The 22169-nt window shown below is 48.9% G+C and overlaps 3 gene segments (V, D, J or C); all 3 read right to left on the bottom strand.

Annotated features, from left to right (window-relative positions):
* Positions 1-13410, bottom strand: part of LOC143436699 (Ig gamma-1 chain C region secreted form-like) — a 122096-nt gene extending 108686 nt beyond the window's left edge. The window contains exon 1 of the C gene segment in view: positions 13128-13410.
* LOC143436697 (Ig gamma-2C chain C region-like) overlaps positions 1-22169 on the bottom strand; it is an 891501-nt gene that overhangs the window by 56898 nt on the left and 812434 nt on the right. The window contains 1 exon segment of the C gene segment in view: positions 12744-12786. Coding sequence covers positions 12744-12786 — 43 coding nt within the window.
* Positions 336-13659, bottom strand: LOC143436698 (immunoglobulin heavy constant mu-like). The segment is given in 7 exon segments: positions 336-614; positions 733-848; positions 2722-3054; positions 3162-3479; positions 3753-4091; positions 4201-4515; positions 13607-13659. Coding segments are annotated over 6 exon segments (1356 nt in total).

Here is a 22169-nt window from a genome sequence, read left to right as displayed (position 1 = left end):
GCTAGTTTTCAGATTCCGTTGCTTTTGGGAGATCAGGCCTGGAATTTTCTCTGCCCTACTTCCCTTCTTTCATCAGGGTGGATAAACCAGAGTGCTACCCATTGGCTGCCTGTATTTTACCTTGCTGTCAGAGCTCTGTCTCTGTCTGTCTGTCTGTCTGTCTGTCTGTCTGTCTGTCTGTCTCTCTTCCTTCTTCCATACCTCCTTTCCCTCTTTCTCCCTTGAGCACCATCAGACTGCTCCATTTCCAGTTCCCAAGCTCTATTCAGATAATCTTTGGGATGTCAACACCACAGGAAAGGTTTGAAAACAGAACAAATTCTTTCACAATAAAGTGGGTTCACAAGATAAAGTATTTATTTCCAGGTGATGTTTGTATACAGCACAGCTGTCTGTGGTCCAGACATTGCTTCAGGTTGCACAAGTTGACAAAAAGTCTTTGGTCAGTCTAGAAAGAAGCCCATCTCAGAGATCAAAGCTGGAGGGAGGGCAACACAGGGAAGATGTGGGGATAAGTTTATGAGTCACACAGGCAGGTACCCCAGGCCCAGAGGTAGTGTCCCTGAGGGAGGGTCTCTTGGTCTCTGATGTCCTTCCATGCTGAGTCATTTCACCTGCAGATGACAGAGACAGTGTGAATTGCTGTCCACTGGTAGGGAGTAGAGGTAGAGGCAGTGAGGACTGGTGACTCCCTGTCCCTGTCCTGTGTCCTCAGCCCCACAACCACACTACCTTGAACAGCGTGACAGTGGTGCTGTAGAAGAGGCTCAGGAGGAAGAGGACGATGAAGGTAGAGGCGGTGGTCCATAGGTTCTCAAAGCCTTCCTCCTCAGCATTCACCTCCCCCTCTGTGAAGGGACACACAGAGGGAGGGTCAAGCCAAGCCTTGGGATGATTGAGTATTTGCCTGAGGGTTGCGGGTGTCCTGTTGGTTCTGGAGAATCTTAGCGAGTATTGACTGGTCCCCCTAATAGCTCAAGCTAGACAGAGGCCCAGCACAGGCCAAGCTGGAGGACACACTAACTTGGAGCCTTGTCTCAGGAGCCTGGGGCAGCAGAGCAAGCAAGACAGATGCAACATATGGACATGGGTAAAGGAAGACTCAGGAACTCTGGCATAATGATATTGGTGTGCTCTGGACTTTCTCTGAGCAGGTGGTACCATCGGGGCTGTTTAGACCTAGAATTTAGAGCATGTTTCCCTATCTCCTGGGCTTTGGGAATAAGAGCAGGGATACCAGAGGCTGTCCCTCCTTACTTCCTGAAGGACCCAGGCATCTCATGACTCTCTTTGATCAGAGTTCCTGTGTGTTGCTTGTCCTACCCCTGCCAGCAATGTTGGGTCTTGGTACCAAGAGATAGACAGTTACCTGAGGGAGGCTGTGGGACCAGGGCATTTATTGGGATCTCTGACTCCTGTAAAGATGAGCCCTTGGGGATATCTAAAGCCCAGGCCCCAAATGGATATGAAGAATGTCCAGGATATGAGCCCAAAGAGGCAGTGTTATTGGGTGGTGACTCCTTACAGAGACCCCTTGCTAGTGTGTGTGTGTGTGTGTGTGTGTGTGTGTGTGTGTGTGTGTGTGTGTGTATGTGTGCATGTGTGCATGTGTGTGTATGTGTTTCTCAGCTTCTTTTGGATAATTGCATTGTCTTCTGCATTCTGGACTGGAGATCAGGGTAGGTGTGAGTGGGTTAGGCACCCTCACGTTGGTCTTCTGATGTGTTCTATTAATGGAGACACAGCCAAGGCTAACTTACTATCATGAGTGTTTAGTGGAGCATCTCCTGCCCCATGGTATTGAGACAGAAAGACATACTTTGTTCCTGGAGCTATCTCCCCTAATCATAGAGTGGGCTCCTGAGGAGTCAGTGACCCAGCCTAGTGTGGGCTCTCTGAGCCCTGAGCTCTGGAGATTATGGCCCTGGTCAGAGTTCAGGTGTATCTCTGTGCCATGCCTGTCTATGTGTTAGTGTATACATGCCAAGATGTTTCTGTACATGTGTGTGTAGGCATATCTTTGCGTCTATGTAGTTCATTTGTCTGTACTTGCCTATAGTCTGTTTCTGCGTACACATGACCATGCATGTTGGTATCTGCTTCTGTGTGTGGTTGTGTGTCTATGCCTGTTTGTCTCTGAAGGCATTTGTAAGTATCCATGCATACATGTGTGCATGAACTCATGTGCATATGTGTGTACCTTTGTCTGTGTGTCCATGAATACACATTTGTGCACGTGTCGACACATGTGCACCTCTGTATCAACGTATAAACGCATGTGTGTCTATTCATGTGCCTGAATGCTGCCTGCACCAGGGTAGGCAAGCTCTCAGCCATATATCTATAAATAGCTGGAGGGATGGCGTGTTCACACTCTGTCTGTTGTAAGCCTTTCTGAGTTCACACACAAGGAGGTAACTGGCAAGGCAGAGGACTGGCCAAGGTGGAGGCAAGTATGCGGGGTGTGTGCAGAGCAAGCATAACACAACAGTTGCCCTAGCAGGCACGAGCATTGTACAATCAAAACCAGCGACCTTTGAATGGATTTTTTTTTTATTTCTAATTTTTATAAAATGCAACATCTCACTCTGACATGGTTAGTTTGCATACACAGAGCAACTGGACACCCCAGGGCCCGCCTGGGTGAGCGCTAGCATGGTCAATAGCAGGTGCCACCTGTGTCAGACATGATCAGGGATACGTTGTACAGTGTGGGTTTACCAGTGGACTTGTCCACGGTCTTCTCGGTCACCGTGTGTGGCAGAGCCTCGTGGCCTACAACACAGCTGTAGGTTTCTCCGGAGTTCCATTCCTCTTCTGTCACAGTCAAGATGCTGTGAGTGAAAAAGAAGCCTGGGACCCCAGGCTCTGGCATCGGAGCACTGGTCACGTACTTCTCTGGGGGCAAGGGTTGCCCTCTCTGAAGCCACTGCACAAAGATGTCTGCTGGAGAGAAGCCCTTCACCAGGCAGGTGACTGTGGCCGACTCCCTCAGGATCAGTTGCTCACGGGCTGGTGGCAGCACGTACACAGCAGGTGGATGTTTGGCCACCTCTGTAAGTGAAGACAGTAGTGAGTATAGGGTGGAAGGGGACCTGACCTCCCTGTGAGGTACAGGAAGGGCTCTGGAACTAGAGGGAAAGAAAAGGAGGAATACCTACCATTGGGTTTTGAGATGACTTTCTTCTGTGGTGAAGGCAGGTCCCTGTGAGTCACAGTGCATATGAACTCCTCCCTGCTATCCCAGTCTTCTACACAAACACTAGCCACACCCACAGCACTGAAGGTACCATTGGGGTGGCTTTCCATGATTTTAGTCTTGGTTTCCAGTGGTTTACCACTTTCGGAAGCCCAGGAGATATTCAGGGTGTCATAGGTTGCCAGGTTTGTGACCAGACAGGACAGCTTAGCAGACTTGGTGAGAAAGATGTCGGCAAAGGAGGGGGGGATGGGAAAGACTAGAATGTCTGTGGAAGGACCTGCAGCCAAGAGAACACTGTGTCAGGTTGTAACATGTCAAGTTGTGAAAAAAAGCTTAGTCTCCACCCCCAAAACCTGCTTAAGGGAAGATGCTGGTCCCTCCAGCCAACTCTCACCCGCCTGCTGCCTACTGCTCATCCTTGCCCTTGGCCATTCTGGGGAGCCAAGGCTCAAGGAACAAATGACCATGTCTGGGTGGCATTGGCCATAATTGTAGGAGGGCTTCCCTAATCTGGGAGGGCTAGGCACTGGACTTAGCACAGGCCACTCACTGGCAGCACACGTTGAGGACACATTCTTCCAGAAGGTGAGACCCCTGTGATCCACACGGCAGGTGTACACACTCAGGTTCAGCCAGTCGCTTTCAGAGATGGTCAGTGTACTTATGACCTTGTAGGTTTGGGGTCTGGATCCTTTGTCCTCCACAGTCACTGGATCTGTGGTGAAGCCAGATTTGACAAGCCTCCCATCCTGAAGCCAGGATACTGTGATCTGTTTGGGACTGAAGTTGGTGGCCTCACAGATGAGTTTGGACTTTCGTGGTGCAGGGCCCGAGAAGGCATCGCGTGGTGGAATGAATACACTTATGTTGGGGGTCATCTCTGTGACAACTGGAAGGAAAGGTCAAGGTGTGAGCTCAGCTTGGCCTAAGCCCCACTCCCCTCTCCCTCTGGACCATGCCTGGGCCCGTGGCCCCCGCTAGGAGGGGTTGGTTCTTACCTGGAATAGACACGTGCAGATCTTGGTTTTTGTTGCCATGGTGGATTTTGCATATCAGGTATTCATCTGAACCTTCGAGGACATTCTTGGGAGACAGCAGCACCTGTGAGGTGGCTGCGTACTTTTGCCCAGTCCTCAGTGTTGGGAAGGTTCTGACACCCTGTTTGACTTGAGTGTTGTTCTGGTAGTTCCAGGAGAAGGAGATGGAGCTGGGCAGGAAGTCCTGGGCCAGGCAGCCCATGGCCACCAAATTCTCATCAGACAGGGGGCTCTCGCAGGAGACGAGGGGGAAGACAGTTGGGGAGGACGGACTCTCTGAGGACCAGAGAGGAATAAAAGAGAAATGGAGGGGTAAGAATCCATCCTCTTGCCTCCTGACGGTCAGGAGATCTCGCTACACTCTGCTGTCTCTGTGCTGCTGCTCTCAAGGCAGGCAGGGCTAGATATGATAGCAGGTGAACCTGGTCTATGAGACAAAGCTGCAGCAGGGCTATGGAGCTACCTTCTAGCCACAGGAACATGACCTTGGAAGCCTTCACAGACAGGGAGAGATGCCTCTAGAGTAGATGGATCTGGCCCTTCAGCCATCATCAGCCAGCTCCAGGGGCATGATCACGTGCTCTCAGGGACAGGCCTAGATCCTGGCTTCTCAAATAACCTTGGGCCTGCCCTGCTTTGCTTCCCTCTGAGACATTGGTTGAGAGAGCTGTTCTCATTCCAAAGCAACAGGTAGGCGGTGGCGGGGGTGGGGTGGGGCAGGCTTCTCTATCAGCACACAAAGCTTGGATTTACACACCAGACAGGTGTAGGGTAGGAGGAAGGTGGGTTATGATGAGGGGGGGGGGGAACTCTTATGGCATCATCTTGAAACTCCACCGTAGCACGCGGTCTGTCCAAAAGAAGGTCCTAGCCTAACTGGTCCAGGATTGGTGAAACTGTCAGTTCATTCCAGTTGGGCTCACTCAATCTCAGACCTGCCCATCTCAGGCTAGTTAAATTATTTCAGCCCAGTTAAGGTTAGCCAGCACACCTCTTTCTGGCTCAGCTCAGGTCTCCATATCTTATCTCAGGTTAGCTCAGCTAGCTTAACTCAGTTTATCCTCTACCCCTGTACACTCCCCGTTGATTTTAACTCAGTTTAGGCCAAGTCAGCCCAGTCTGGTCTAGCTCAGGCTAGGATAGTTCATCTTAGCTCAAGCAGGCTAGCCTTGCTCAGCCCAGCTCATCCTTCCTCATCTAAGTTCAACTCAGCTATGCCAGCCCAGCAGCAGGCCAGCCCAACGCATCCAAGTCCAACCAGTCCCGCTCAGCACAGTTCAGCCCGGCTCATCTCAATCCTGGTAATCCCCAGTTTATCCCAGCTCAGTTTAGCACAACTCAGGCAGTTCACTCTTAGCTCAACCCAGTTTATCCTATCCCAGCTGAACTAAGTTCAGCTCAATTCATGTTCTCCCAGGCCATCTCAGCCCAGTTCATGGCAGCTCATCCAAACCCAGCTGATCCCAGGTCACCCCAAATCACCTCAACCAAGCCCTGCCCAGCCTAACTCATCTGAACCCAGTTCAACCTAGCTCATCCCATCAGCTAGGCCAGTTCAGTTCAGATCATCCAGCCCAGCTCAGTGTCGCTCGTGAGTTCAGCTCAGGCCCGCTCGTTCAAGCTTAGCTCATCAGCTGGCCCAGCTCACACTAGCTCATCCTCACATGATCCATGTCAGCTAGCCCACTTCAGCTGATCTCATCCCAGCCCACCTCATCCCAGCTCACTGGAGTACAGCTTATCCAAGATCACCTCATCCCAGCTCACTGGAGTACAGCTCAGCTCAGCTGACCCCAACTCACTTAGCCTAATTCATCAAGCTCTGCTCAGCCAGCTCAACTCACCCCAGTTCCCCGACCCCAGCTCAGATCCTTCCAGTTCAGCTCATTCCTGCTCAGATAACCCAACTCAGCTTAGCACAGCTCACCCCAGCTCAGCTCACCCCAGCTCAGCTTACACCAGTTTAGCTCATCCCAGCCCAGCTCACTCTAGCTCACCTCAGCTTAGCTGACCCTAGCTCACCCCAGCCCAGCTCACCCCAGCTCAGCTCACTCCAGATCAGCTCACCCCAGCCCAGCTCACCCCAGCCCAGCACACCCCAGCTCAGCTCACTCCAGCTCAGCTCACCCCAGCCCAGCTCACCCCAGCCCAGGCTCACCCAAACTTAGTTTACCCCAGCTCAGCTCACCCCAGCCCAGCTCACCCCAGCTCAGCTCACCCCAGCTCAGCTCATCCCAGCTCAGCTCACCCCAGCCCAGCTCACCCCAGCCCAGCTCACCCCAGCTCAGCTCACCCCAGCCCAGCTCACTCTAGCTCACCTCAGACCAGCTCACCCCAGCCCAGCTCAGCTCAGCTCAGCTCACCCCAGCTCAGCTCACCCAGCTCAGGCTCACGCCAGCCCAGCTCACCCCAGCCCAGCTCACCCCAGCTCAGCTCACCCCAGCTCACCCCAGCTCAGCTCACCCCAGCTCACCCCAGTCCAGCTCACCCCAGCTCAGCACACCCCAGCTCAGCTCACCCCAGCTCACCCCAGTCCAGCTCACCCCAGTTCAGGCTCACCCCAGCCCAGCTCACCCCAGCTCAGCTCACCCCAGCCCAGCTCACCCCAGCCCAGCTCACCCCAGCTCAGCTCACATCAGCTTAGCTCACCCCAGCCCAGCTCACTCTAGCTCACCTCAGCCCAGCTCACCCCAGCCCAGCTCACCTCAGCTCAGCTCACCCCAGCCCAGCTCACCCCAGCCCAGCTCACCCCAGCCCAGCTCACCCCAGCTCAGCTCACTCTAGCTCACCTCAGCTCAGCTGACCCTAGCTCACCCCAGCTCAGCTCACTCCAGCTCAGCTCACTCCAGCTCAGCTCACTCCAGCTCAGTTCACTCCAGCTCAGCTCACTCCAGCTCAGCTCACTCCAGCTCAACTCACCCAGCTCAGCTCAACCCAGCTCAGCTCACCCCAGCCCAGCTCACCCCAGCTCAGCTCACCCCAGCTCAGCTCACCCCAGCTCAGCTCACCCCAGCTCAGCTCACCCCAGCTCAGCTCAGTTCAGCTCACCCCAGCTCAGCTCACCCCAGCTCAGCTCACCCCAGCTCACCCCAGCCCAGCTCAGCTCAGCTCACCCCAACTCTGCTCACCCAGCTCAGGCTCACCCCAGCCCAGCTCACCCAAGCTCAGCTCACCCCAGCTCACCCCAGCCCAGCTCAGCTCACCCCAGCTCACCCCAGACCAGCTCACCCCAGCTCAGCTCACCCCAGCTCACCCCAGCTCAGCTCAGTCCAGCTCACCCCAGCTCAGCTCACCCCAGCTCAGGCTCACCTCAGCCCAGGCTCACCCCAGCCCAGCTCACCCCAGCTCAGCTCACCCCAGCTCAGCTCACCCCAGTCCAGCTCACCCCAGCTCAGGCTCACCCCAGCCCAGCTCACCCCAGCTCAGCTCACCCCAGCCCAGCTCACCCCAGCCCAGCTCACCCCAGCCCAGCTCAGCTCAGTTCAGCTCACCCCAGCTCAGCTCACCCCAGCTCAGTTCACCCCAGCTCAGTTCACCCCAGCCCAGCTCACCCCAGCTCACCCCAGCTCAGCTCAGCTCAGCTCACCCCAGCCCAGCTCACCCCAGCTCAGCTCACCCCAGCCCAGCTCACTCCAGCTCAGCTCACCCCAGCTCAGCTCACCCCAGCTCAGCTCACCCCAGCTCACCCGAGCTCAGCTCACCCCAGCTCACCCCAGCTCAGCTCACCCCAGCTCAGGCTCACCCCAGCCCAGCTCACCCCAGCTCAGCTCACCCCAGCTCAGCTCACCCCAGCTCAGGCTCACCCCAGCTCACCCAGCCCAGCTCACCCCAGCCCAGCTCAGCTCAGTTCAGCTCACCCCAGCTCAGCTCACCCCAGCTCAGCTCACCCCAGCCCAGCTCAGCTCAGCTCACCCCAGCCCAGCTCACCCCAGCCCAGCTCACCCCAGCTCAGCTCACCCCAGACCAGCTCACCCCAGACCAGCTCAGCTCAGCTCACCCCAGCTCAGCTCACCCCAGCTCAGCTCAGTTCAGCTCAGCTCAGCTCAGCTGACCCCAGCTCAGCTGACCCCAGCTCAGCTCAGCTCACCCCAGCTTAGCTCACACCAGATCATCCCAGCTCACCCCAGCTTAGCTCACACCAGATCATCCCAGCTCACACCAGCTTAGCTAACCCCAGCCCAGCTCATTCTAGCTCATCTCAGCTGACCCCAGACCAGCTCACCCCAGCTCAGCTCACTCCAGCTCAGCTCACCCCAGCTCACCCCAGACCAGCTCACCCCAGCCCAGCTCAGCTCACCCTAGCCCAGCTCACCCCAGCCCAGCTCAGCTCACCCCAGCTCACCCCAGACCAGCTCACCCTAGCCCAGCTCACCCCAGCCCAGCTCAGCTCACCCTAGCCCAGTTCACCCCAGCCCAGCTCACCCCAGCTCAGCTCACAGCAGCTCAGCTCAGCTCACCCCAACACAGCTCACCCCAGCTCAGCTCAGCTCACCCTAGCCCAGTTCACCCCAGCCCAGCTCACCCCAGCCCAGCTCAGCTCACCCCAGCTCACCCCAGCCCAGCTCACCTCAGCCCAGCTCAGCTCACCCTAGCCCAGCTCACCCCAGCCCAGCTCAGCTCACCCCAGCCCAGCTCACCCCAGCCCAGCTCACTCCAGCTCAGCTCACCCCAGCTCACCCCAGACCAGCTCAGCTCACCCCAGCTCACCCCAGCCCAGCTCACCCCAGACCAGCTCAGCTCACCCTAGCCCAGTTCACCCCAGCCCAGCTCACCCCAGCTCAGCTCACAGCAGCTCAGCTCAGCTCACCCCAACACAGCTCACCCCAGCTCAGCTCAGTTCAACACAGCTCACCCCAGCCCAGGCCACCCTAGCCCAGCCCAGCTCAGCTCAGCTCACCCCAACACAGCTCACCCCACCTCAGCTCAGCATAGCTGAGGCCACCCCAGCTCATCCCAGCCCAGAACAGTCCCATGTAGGCAGTAGAGTTTAGCTCTATTCAGCCTAGATCAATGCAGTCCATTCCACTTTGGCTCATCTTGGTTAAGCCAGCCTAGTTTAGTTTAGCCGGCGGCGCAGCTCATTCCAGCTCACTGCAGTCTACCTCATTTTGGCTCAAGCCTAGCTTTGCTTACCTCGGAATATTCACCTTGGCTTAGCGCATTTAGAAGAGCTCAGAAGCTCACCCATCTCAGCTCAGCTGTGCTTACTAGAGTCTGGTTTACTGGAGCTCTCAAATGAATTTTGCCCAGCAAGCTTTTTTGAGTCTGGCCTTCTCTGTCTGTGTTTTTATTTTTTATTTTTCCTGTGGCCTCAGCTTCAGGTCTCCATTCTTTCTCAGTTCTGTCCAGTGGTGGCCTTCCTTCTGCGTATCCACACCCCAGCCCCTGTCCTCTTACACCCTCGGGGCCAAGCACTGTCTTTTGATACCATTCTTTAACAACCAGGAAGTCTATTTACTGGCAACTATAAATTCATTAGACCATCTTGAGTTGTAGATCAAGAATGCAGTCCTGTTTTCTATAAAAACTAAAAACATCGTTTCTTCCAGAATCCCAGGACTGCCTTCTTAGCCTGGGTCCCTCCTCACTGATTCTGAATCAGCTTCCAATTTAAATTCCTTCTAGACTAAAACCACCGTTAAAAATCACTGAGGCATTCATTTTATATGTATTTGCTGCTTAAGAAGAGACAGAATAGATTCAAAATTCAAAACCACTGAAGTAGAGACAACGCCAGTACCTCAACTAATGCTCTTAACTGAAATAATTCCAGACAATTGCATACACTTTTTCTAAGATTTCCTCAAAGTACCATGATCCCTGTAATTAATAGTTAACAGGCAACATTTTTCTTTTGCAAGTTTTAAGGAAAGTTGAATGTGAGTGGCCCAGACAGTGGTACTCAAAGATGCACAAATATCTCTTTCTCCCTCTAAAGCAGTGACTGAAGACTCAATCCCTCTTAAGCAGAAACAATTACAAGCTTTAAGAGCGGCGGCCACAGCTGTGGCTGCCTCTGGCTTACCGTTTGGGATGCCTGGTTTCGGGGAGGTCCAGAGTCTTTGTGTGGAATCGTTCCTTTAAAGCCATCAAGACTGGCTGGTCCATGAACAGCCAGGTGGATGGGTGGCAGAAGCCACAACCATACATTCCCAGGTCTGGGTAGTACTGGGAGAGCCAAAGTCCAGGCCTGCCCAACAGCAGCCTGGTCTCAGGCCTTTGGCCAGTTCTCCAACAAGAAGCAGGGCCAGAGGGAGTTCACACAGAGCATGTCTCTGCGGACTGGCTTAGAAGCCCTCCTTCACTGCACTGACTGACTTGAGTGTCCTCTCGAACATCAACCAGAATGTTCAAGTGAAATAAGTCTAGATAGTTGCATTCATTAAAAAAAAAAAAAAAAGACTTTCTCCTAAAATAAATACTCAAAATGTGAGGTCTTGAAAAAGATTTATGAAGCCATTTTGACCAGAATGTCAAAGTCTTAATAGTAAAGCAAAACAAGTAACTTAAAAAAAAAACATGAACAAAGTCACTGTAAATGCTTTGGGTATTGAAAAAAGAACTGAACGGAGACCAATAGTCAGAGGGAAGAATAATAAAGTAACTTGAAAAAGTTTTCTAAATGTATTAGAAACTAAAGACATTAAAGTCCTTCAATTTCTTACATAATCTAATTTTGAAAATGAATACATTTTAGAAGTTGATAAGCTTAAGTTTGGGGAAAACTAGAACATCTCAAGCTAAAATTAAAAGATTGAACTCTCTAAGTCAAAAGAGGACCTTTCCAGTTTCGGCTGAGTCCTCAGCTTATTTTAGAAATGCAAATTACCCAGGTGTTGTTTTGCTCAGCCTGGACTTTCAGTTCTGTGGGGCTGGACAGAGCATTTCAAAACCACTTCTTCAAACCACAGCTAGAAGTTTACCTAGTGGTTTTATTTTCCCTTCCCCAAATAGCCTTGCCACATGACCTGCTTCCTGCCAGCTGCTGCAGGTGTCTGATCGGCCATCTTGACTCCAGCTCAACATTGCTCAATTCATTTAAAAATATTTTAAACTTAATTTATTATAGTCAAAAGTCAGTTCTGAATAGAGCATGAAAAAGAGCCTCATTCCCACTCCTTGGTTAAACTTTCTGTAATATCAATTTAGCCTGACTTCAGAGTGACAAGAATTTTGGACATTTTAAAAAAATGAACACTTGAAAACTCTCTCACATTTTAAAGTCACAGTATTCTAACTATTTTTTTCCTTAGGAACCACCTTAAAGGTAAAAACAATATCTTCTAAAAGGTAAAAACAACATCCTCTAAAAGGTGAAAACAACATCTCCTAATATTCCATACACATACTTCTGTGTTCCTTTGAAAGCTGGACTTTTGCAGGCTCCACCAGACTCCTCTGGATAGTAGCCACCCTTTTGAGACTGAGACTAGACCTTCCCTCCTTGACCCATTCACTAAGACAGGTGTCTTTCCAACAAATGACGTTTTAAATAACCTAGTGTGGAACATTCCTCACAAATCTAAAGAAGGTGTCCCACTCCACTCTTTGTCCCTGTGCATCGGATACTGTACAAATGCTGTCACAGAGGCGGTCCTGAAGTACATTTCTCAGCTAACACTGTTACTCTAAAAACTGAAAATCTCCAACCACAGCCCAAACTATCCCTCCAGCCACGGGATCTTTTTAGTATCTCCCTTGAATGAGGCTCCAAAATCCCTGCCCCATCATCCAGGGACTCCGCCAACACCATCACACAGATTCTTAGTTTTTCAAAGGTGTGGAAATATCTATCCCCACGGCTCTGAGATCCCTGGACACTTTGGTTCCCCTCTCTCCCAGCCAGCTCCCTCAGGAACAAATCTGCAGGATTAGTCTGCAGTGCTCAGAAAACTCCACAGGCAAAGGTTAAAAATAAAGACCTGGAGAGGCCATTCTTACCTGAGGAGACGATGACTGAGGTCCCTGGACCCCAGACGTCCATAGCATAGTAATCACAATAGTAGATTTTTCCTCCATACCCCACAAAAACCTCAGAATCTGACTAGAATCACCCCTGGGCAACTCAGACACCATGCCGACTCCTGGTGTCACACAAGAATCAACCATTCAAGTCATTGTTCCACATTCTGTTCCCTGCCTGGGCAGAAAGGCCCCTGGGCCCCTCATTAGTCTTTAAGGTAACCTATATCCCAGCCTCACCTCTGAGAAACCAGATGGTCACTGACCTTGAATTGCCACCATAAACTGTTAGCCCCTAATTCTCACAAGAGTCTGATAGATCCTGGACAGAAGTCTGCCCAGACTTCAAGCTTCAGCTCCGGCAGACCCTTCATCACACTTTAGTTCACCACAGACCAGCAGGTAGAGATTCCTGACCCAGACCCGTGTCTCAGCTTTGGGACAAAGGGGTCAAATTTTGGTTCCCATTTGCAGGGAGTCTTGGTCCTGAATGCTCAGAATTCCCCCCAAATGCATTTAGAATGGGAGAAGTTAAGACTCACCTGAAGAGACAGTGACCAGAGTCCCTTGGCCCCAGTACTCAAACCAGTTGTCACCTTGTGACAACCATGATAAGACTCCCGACAATAAGTAGTCCTTGGCTAGGGCTCCAGGATTATCTCAGATAGAGCCCAGTGAGGAACAAAGAGAACATAGAAGAGAGGGACCTAGCACAATGGTGGCCAGGCTCCCTATAAATCTCTGATCATAAAGTCTGGGAGCTGAGGATGTCTGTCTGTGTCAGCCAGGGCCCCCCAAAGATCCTTCCTGACTCCCAAGGTATCCCTAGTCTTTAATGACCTGAAATTCAGATAAACACATTTCCTCCAACAAATGCAGTAAAATTTGTCTAAGCTGAATAGAAGAGAGAGGTTGTAAGGACTCACCTGAGGAGACGGTGACCAGGGTCCCTTGGCCCCAAACATCAAAGTAGTCACAATGTCATAGACCCCTTTAGTGGGTATACAAAAACCCCTACATCTACCCATGCAGGCTAACAACATAAAAGCCTATTTTCTATGATTGTCACTGTCCCACAGGCAGCCTCAGCCTGCCTCTTTTCCTGGGAGCAAAGATCCCATCCTTGCAGATGCAGAGTGAGGCAGATGGCCCAACATGGGAGATCTGGAAATATCTTTCCCCCTTTCAGAATGGAAGGTACAGAAAGAAAGCCAGCTTACCTGAGGAGACAATGAGCTGGGTTCCTGTGCCCCAGATAGCAAAAGCATTGCACAGGGACATGGTCCCTGCTGCTGGCCAAACAAAAACCTGACTCCATCTGGAGTGGACACCGATTATGTAGGAACCCCAGAGGCTTGGTTGGTTGCCATTCAGAGAAGGTAGGAGCCAACAGAGGAGCACTTACCTGAGGAGACGGTGACTGTGGTTCCCTGGCCCCAGACATCAAAGTACCAGTAGCACAGTCTCTGTTCTGCCTTTGTTCCTATACTAAAACTCTCTCTTGCCTTGGCCATCTGAACCCCACAGTCCCCAGATGCAGGACTCACCTGAGGAGACGGTGACCTGAGTTCCCTAACCCCAGCCATTGGAGTAATTATAAACACAGTGAAGTAGCCCTCCATCCAGGGCCATTGAAACCCAGCCCAAAGTCCCTTGGAGTCCCCAGCGGGGTCCAAGTCTCAGAAACTCAGATGTTTGGAGAGGTCTGCACCTTAACTCAGCTGGATTTGGCACACCTGTAGGATGGTATCTTTCAGGCTTGCCTTGGCCAGCATAGTGAGACCCTGTAAAGAGAGAAGAGAAGAAGGAAACAGGAGAAGGAGCAAGGAAAGGAGAGAGGAAGCTGTACCTACCCTGTACTCTGAGTAAAAGCCCACCTGCCAGCTCTGGCCTGGGATCCTCTTGTAGTCCTTGGCAGGACACTGCACCCACCCTTCTGATGCCTGTGTTTGCTCATCCTTTCCCCATCCAAGATCTGTCCACAGTAACTCATTCTCCTCTGCACCATCTCCTGCCTCCCAGAAAGCTACCTTTTCTCTCAGATCTTCTCTTTCTTTTCCCAGCTTTCTCAAGCCTCTCTCAGACCTGCCCCTGGAAAGCTCCAAACAGAAGGTTTTTGTTGAGCCACGATTCACTGTGGTCCCAGTTAGCACTGTGGTGCTCTGCTTAGTCAAAACCTGCACCAGTCACAGACCACAGGGACTCTGAGTCTTAAACCTCACACTAGCCACAGAGTGTGGATATCCCCTAAACTGCCAGTCATCTCTTGAGTCAGGGACCAATGATTTTTTCTCCAAAACAATCACTGAAGTTCTGGAGCCTGTGAGGGCTTTTCTTCTTTATAAAATAAGAGCAGATGGAGGTCCATCTGTCATTCACTTGTATCTGAGTTGTTTATCAACTATAAAGAAAGGTCTGTGATGGTGGGGGTGGAAAGTGCCCCTCCCTGGGCAGCCATGGAGGTACTTTATCCACCATAGGTACCTCTATAGTGTACTTGAGTGCCTGTCAGGCACCCAGATTGCTCTTTGTGTTCTGATCCCACCTCTATAGCACGAAAGTGACTCAAATTAAAGTCTAAAGTGTCACTCTACTGTCACGATGGGGCAGCATCTCTGGTGCTGTGTCTCCTATGTCCAAGGTGGATGTGTCCCCTCTTGGCCACTTCCAGAGCTCTGATTATCAGCAAGGGGTCTCAGCTATGTTCTGTGTGGTACAGAGGTGGAGTTGAGTGCTCCAAGAGAAGGTTCTTTGGAAGTGGTCTCCTCCTGACCCAGGGGGCCATCCCAAGACAGAGGGGGTCTGTATTTACTTATGTGAGTTGGTTCAGAGCTGGGCACTATAGGTCAGCAGTAGGTGTTTAGGGGGTATAGATGCTTGTAGCCTCAGGCTAGATAAAAGGCTCTGGTAAGTAACCATCTAGGGGGCATAGATGGGGTAGGGTGAGCAGGAGGGGAGGTGACTATGGCCTGGGGACCTAGGGACTCAGAAAGATGGGTGAATAGGAAAGGTGGTGTCTGTGGCTTGGAGACCCGGGGACATGGGAAGATGGAATGAACAGGATGGGGATGCTTGGATGTCTGGAGGCTCCTTCCCTATACTGTTTTGGAGCTCTAGGTGTAGGGAACAGGAGAGAGTCAGCCTTCCTTGGTCTCTTGGCTGGGATCCTGCTCTGTAAATGAGTTCTGGATCTTAGATCCTCAGGCCCCATCTATTCCCAGAGTCTCTGTTCTCTCAGGTCTAAATTAGGTGGTCTCATGAGAGAAGGAGGAGTAGAGCTGTCTCAGGTTTTCTAGGGAACACCTGCCCCTGCTGTAGTACCTCAGTTTACTGACAGGGCATGGCAACTACCTTCCCAGACCACAGTCTGGGTCCTTACAAAACCTTCTTCCTCACTCACTATAGAGATCTGGTTAGCTACTACTGTCTTCCTGGGTCTTAATCCTTTCCTGTGATGCAGTATGCCTTGTTGGATACAGTGTGGCAGGATCTGACCTCCCAGAGGAAGCTTTGGCTTCTCCTCTAGCTCCCCAGCTATGCAGAGCAACTTGGACCAGTCTACTATCTACACTTCCACATCTCTCTCTCTCTGTGTGGCTCTTCATAGTACCCATGGTCTAGTCTGGAGATCATTTCTGCCTATGTTGGGCATGGGCCAGGGAAAAATATATGTGTCTGTTCTAGTTTTATTTTTCTTGCTGTGATAAATATCAGGACCAAAAGCAACTTGGAGAAGAAGGGGTTTATTTACCTTTAACTTGCAATCAATCACTGAGGGAAGTCAAGGCAGAAACATAGGCAGGAGCTGAAGGAAAAAGTCATGGAGGAATGCCGCTTATATGGCTTGCTCCCTCTGGCTTGCTCAGCTTCTATCTACCCATATACCTATCTATCTATCTATCTAATCTATCTATCTATCTATCTATCTATCATCTATCTATGTATCCATGTATTCATTTATTCACTTAACATCATTCCAGATTCCAGTTGCAGCTTGCCTCCCTCTTCTCCTCCCAGTCCCAGCCTCATAAGTCCCTCCCTCCATTACCCCTTGCCCTTCTCCTCAGAGATGTGAGCCCCCCTTGGTATCAGCCTGCCTAGGGACATCAAGTCACAGCAGGACTAAGCAAATCCTTTCCTACTAGGCCAAACAAGGCAGCCCAGGCAGGGGAAGGGGACCCAATGGCAGGCAACAGAGTCAGAGACAGCTCCTACTCCAATTGTTAGGAAAATCCACATGAAGACCAAGCTACACATCTGCTACAAGTGTGTAGGAAGCCTAAGTCCAGCCCCCTACATGGTTGGTAAGCTCCCATTGGTCCAGGTTAGTTGACTCTGTTGATCTTCTTGTGGTGTCATTGACCACCCCCAGCTTGATCAATCCATTCCCCACTCTTTGACACAACCCCCATAGCTCTGCTTGATGTTTGCTGTGGGTCTCTGCATTTGTTTCCATCCATTTCTGGATGAAGCTTCTCAGGAGACTGTTTTGCTAGGTTTCTGTCTGCAAGCATAGCAGAGTATCATTAATAGCGTCAGGGGTTGGCTCTCATGGGGATGGGTCTCAAATTGGGCCAGTCATTGGTTGGCCATTCCCCCAATCTCTGCTCCATCTTTATCCCTGTACATCTTGTAGGCAGAACAAATTTTGGGTCACAAGTTTCATGCTAGGTTGGTGTCCTTATCCCTCTACTGGAAGTCCTTCCTGGCTACAGGAGGTGGCCACATCAGTTTGCATCTATTCTGCTTTTAGAAGCCTCAGATAGGTTCACCCCCATAGACTCCCAGGAGCCTCCCCCATCCCATGACAGAAGGCATCTAGGAAAGGCTATGGCAAGCAAGTGAGTTTCCTGGAGATGACCTACTGTTTAGCATAGCTGTGATGGTGCACTTTGGAAAGGCACGGCCCCAGAGACTTCCCCTCAAGATTGACCCTTGCTGCTGATATGCCCTTTCCTGCCATTATTATGTAGCCTAATTGATTGTTGGGTATCAGCCCACCCTATTTGGGCAAATTTCCTGCAGATCAACATGAAGATGAACTTCAATGAATTAATGCTGTTTAGATAAATAAATGAATTTATAGAATTCCTGATTTGATTCAAATAATTTTAGGAAAAATTTTTAAAAGATGGTCTTAGTTATTTCGCCAGAAATATGTATTAAAATTAAAATCAAGAAGAGATTATGCCCCCCTCCTCATAGAATAGTAATTAAAGGCTTGCATAATAAGGAATACAAGGAGGTTTCATAAATTGCATTAAGAGAGAAACAGGCTTGGGGAATATTTGTGATAAAGGAAAAACATTCATTCCAGGTCAGAATCAAAGAGATAAGGCCACAGGTGTGCACCATAATAAAGCAAGGCATGTGAAACTGTTGCTGTGAACTTATAATGAGCTTAGAGAATGAAACACTGCTTTGAACTTACTATTGACATCCTTCTGTAACTCCCCTTTTGTGTAACATTTATCTTTGAGGTAATTTTCTAAAGAACTTTTGCCTGAGAAGGTATAAAATTACCAGAGAGAGAAGAAAACAAAAGTGTGGCTGTTGGAGCTCTGCTCCATCCACCAAATGTACATATGTATATATGTACAAATGTATACATGTATATGCACATATGCACATGAATATATATAAGTATATATGTATTTGTATATATGTATATATACACATATCCATAGATGTATTTATGTTTGTCTATATGTATACATATTTAAGAGTTAAAAGAGTTCAGAGTTTCTTGCTGGGCATTTTTGCCAGTCTCAGATAATTAAGTTTGTTTCCATTGGTAGTAATGATGTTAATCGCCTCCGTAAATCCTCCCCACTCTGTCCCTGTCAGTAAGGTCTCCATCAGCTGCTATCAGTATGAACCCAATTGCCAACACCATACCCACTTTCACTGCCAGCCTTGGTTAGTCCTGAGATGTCAAATCTGACTTTTGACAGTCCAGGTTTTAGGCCAGTCACAGAGATGCCCCACCGATTCCTGTTCTTTCTCACAGCCCTCTTCTGACCCTGCTCTACCCACACCTGCTCCCCATTCCTATTCCCCTCTTCACCCCTTCTTCTAACAGTTTCCTCCATCTATTTACCTCTGATATCTATTTTATTTCTCCTTCCTCCCTTAGCCCTCCTTATTTCTTAGCTCAGGCACTAAGATCAACAATTAATAAATGGGACTTCATGGAACTGCCAAAGCTTCTGCAAGGCTAAGGAAACTACCAATAGTAAAAAACAACAGCCTACAGAAAAGGAAACGACCTTCACCAATCCTACATCTGACAGAGGACTAATATCCAAAATACACAAAGAACTCAAGAAATTAGACCCAACCGAATAACCCAATTAAAAATGGGGTACAGAGCGAAACAGAGAATTCTCAACAGAAAAATCTGATGGCCAAGAAACATTTAAGATATTCAACATCCTTAGTCATCAGAGAAATGCAATTTCAAACAACTCTGAGATTTTTTTTCTTACACTGTTCAGAACGGCTAAGATCAAAAACTTAAGTGACATCACATGCTGGTGAGGATGTGGAGCAAGGGGGGAAACATTCTTCCATTGCTGGTGGGAGTGCAAAACTAGTGCAACCTCTTAGTAAATAAATTTGCTTGTTTCTCAGAAAACTTTGAATATTCTACCCCAATACCCAGCTATAACCACTACTGGGCATATACCCAAGAGATACCCTCTACACCACAAGGAAAGTTACTCAACTGTGTTTGTAGTAGCTTTATTTATTTATTCTGAAACTGGAATCAACCTAGATGTCCCTCAACTGAAGAATGGATAAAGAAAATATGGCACATCTACACAATGAAATACTACTCAGCTATTAAAAACACAGATATCATGATATTTGCAGGCAAATGTATGGAACTAGAACGAGTGAGGTAACAGAGACCTAGATGATATGTACTTATTTATAAGGGGACATTAGCCATAAGGTACAGGATAACCATTCTATAACTCACAGACCCAAAGAACTCAGCCAGATTCTTATATGGCCTTGGCCCTGTTGCTTAAGGATTGGTACCACCCACAGTGGCCTTGACTTTTCTATATCAATATTCAGTCAGGAATGTGCCCACAGACATGCTCACAGGCTAAGCTCATTCAAGGTAATTTCTTAAGGTTTAATTTTTCCAAATGTGTCAACTGGATAACCAAGATTAACCAGTATAGTTTTGCAGACATGTGTCCGGAAAGGAGGCAGGTGAGGACACTGGATTTGTAAAATGAGATGGCCAAAGCTGGTCCTACTGGCTAGGGCTGAGTTGGTCTCGCAGCCTCTCTCCATAGTTAAGTGTCCTGGGACCCCACCCTCTGGTGCCCTTTCTTAACTGACCTTTTCCCTGTCAGACTCTGTCCTGACATATTTCAGCTTCTCACACTCTCTCTGCCTGTTCTATCTTAAATAGATTTTATCCTGAGTATATAGTTCTTGGTGTGTCTACTCAGATTGGATTTTGGAACTCAGATGAGAACTGGACATCTAGGGAGGGGTCCATCCTGGACATTAATCCCAAGAATTAGAGTCGGCCTATTGCTAGAGCTGCTTAGAGCAGTCGGTGAGCTGTAGGTATCCCGATCAGATGTTGAGAGATGGGAGAAAGAGAGAGAGAGAGAGAGAGAGAGAGAGAGAGAGAGAGAGAGAGAGAGAGAGAGAGAGAAACAATATTTACTCCATCATTAAACTTTTAAATAAAGATGTACAGCACAAGAGATATCAGACATAATGATTGGAATGTGCTCAGTAGACATTGGGTAATGGTCATACTTAACTGAGGTTCAGGTCCTGAATTTTGGGCCCCTGAGCCATAGTGTGCCTGCCAGGGTCTGGCAGCATTGTCCTAGGACCTAGCCCAGCATGGCCTAGGCAGCTGAAATATGAATACTGTAAAATGAATTACTTTTTACTATAAGTGTAAACTGAATTAATCTGGTAGCTGAATTTCTTGAACTCTGAGAGTTCCCAATAAGCACATAGATAAACAAAGATTTATTTATAACCATCTATTGGAATACCTGGGCAATATTGATTGTATTAGCTAATCTGGCTACCTCCCAGCCAAGATCCCATGATATTTACATATTACTGTTGATTATTATCTGGCATTTTTGGCTTCATATGTTTTTTTCTCACGATGCCTTCTTGGACCCCTCTTTGTTGTGGTTGATCTAAATTTCTCTTTCTTCTTCCCGTGGCTGGTGGAAGTCCCACCCTATTCTCTATTTCTGGCCCAGCCATTGGGTGATCAGCATTTATTGACAAGGCAAAGAATAAATGGTAAGAACTGTTTACACAAACTTGAGACAGGAGGACTCTTAGGTATAAGCGTTATGATGGTATTGAATGTTAGATTGAAACAAGATGTGAGGGCAGAGAAATCAGCATTCGAATAACACAAGAGCAAACTTTTACACACTACACACAAAAAACCCCTTTATGCTACAGAATACTCCTGATATCAAGGCATGGAAGAACAGGAGTACTCCTGATGGTAGAGTGCATTGTCTCTAGGTTTGACTTCAGATTGCCTGTGCCCAGGAGAGGGGTTTTCTATGTTCTTGAGGCCACTAATATCTGGGTATTTTCACTCCAGAAGGGAGTCTCCTAGATAAACATCAGGAGGAGAAATATTCATTTCTTTATCTTTGGTCAGAAGTGATTCAAGGACATATGCAGTGGCAAATGTAACAACTGCCATAAGTTACTTGGTTAAGTACAAGGTATAGGACACCCTTATGAGTTATTTGTCCAGGGAGGCTCCACTATAACTACATGGTAAGATCCTAGTGCTGAGGACATCACACTTTGGACAAAGACATAGAGACATCAGTTTTAAACTGACTGAGCATCTCCCTCCCCACTAGCTAGCTCTCATTGTATTGGCTGGTGCCTCTTAGACTGTCTGCTGGAAGAGGAAAAGGAATGGATGGTTTTACCCAATGCTAGGCCCTCATGCTACAATACTTATCTGCCAGCTGGGATGTGTACAATGGTGCAAGAGTAGCAAGACTATTACTGTATAACTAACTGCTATTGATTGGATTTGAGATTTGTTTCACAGGAGGATGTAATGCCTCTATGTAACCCTGGTCAAAAAGGCTGGCTGGGGAGATGATCGACCCTAGGGAATGTGCTATTGTATTGGGCTAAATGGCTGTGCTGCCAAATTTCTTCCCAAGTATTTAAATTTACACCCATAGACCGACACTGCTCTCATCCTTGGGCAAAGAAGACTCCTTTTGCAGAGTGCAGCAGCACTGGAGAAAAGCACTGTTGGTCAGAGTGCTGAGAGTAAGAGACCAAGTGTTCAACCCTAAAGAGGACATCTGCAGTAACTTCTTCCACTACCAAAGGTCAGGGTACATTGTAGAAGTGGAAGCAGAAAGCAGGTAGGAGCCAGAGGATGGGGAGGATTGCTATGAACTGCTAGCCTCTGGACATGACAACCGTGGATTGACAACATCTGTGGTTACCTGTACAAGACCGAAACAGCCAAAATTCCACCCTGGATAGTGTGGATGATATCCAGGTCCTGTACTTCACTGAGGAGCTACTGTCAATGTATAGTTTTTGGAGATGAAAAAAATCATTCTTTGAGCATGTGTTTTCTGGTGTGTTTCCTATGCTCTAGTAGACAACCCCACACTCACACAAAATATTTGCAGCACTAATTAAATTTAGTGTGTTATTATAAAACAAACAAAACACATGGAAAAACAGACTGAGGTAAAACTGGAAATGAAACAAAAAAACCCTCTCATGGTTAAGCCATACTAACAAAGTACAAGACATGAGAGAATCCTGGGCATTGAAGACAAGGTAGGAGAAATTTTTACTTCACTCAAAGAAAATGTTAAATCTAGGCACAATACATCCAGAAAACCTGGGATGCTGTGAAAAGACCAAATCTATGAACAACAAGAATAGAGGAGGAAGAAGAAAAC

The sequence above is a fragment of the Arvicanthis niloticus genome, chromosome 23 (assembly GCF_011762505.2).
Source record: "Arvicanthis niloticus isolate mArvNil1 chromosome 23, mArvNil1.pat.X, whole genome shotgun sequence".
Classification (NCBI taxonomy): domain Eukaryota; kingdom Metazoa; phylum Chordata; class Mammalia; order Rodentia; family Muridae; genus Arvicanthis; species Arvicanthis niloticus.
Note: the sequence above shows the minus strand (reverse complement) of the source record. Positions and strands in the feature narration are given on the sequence as shown.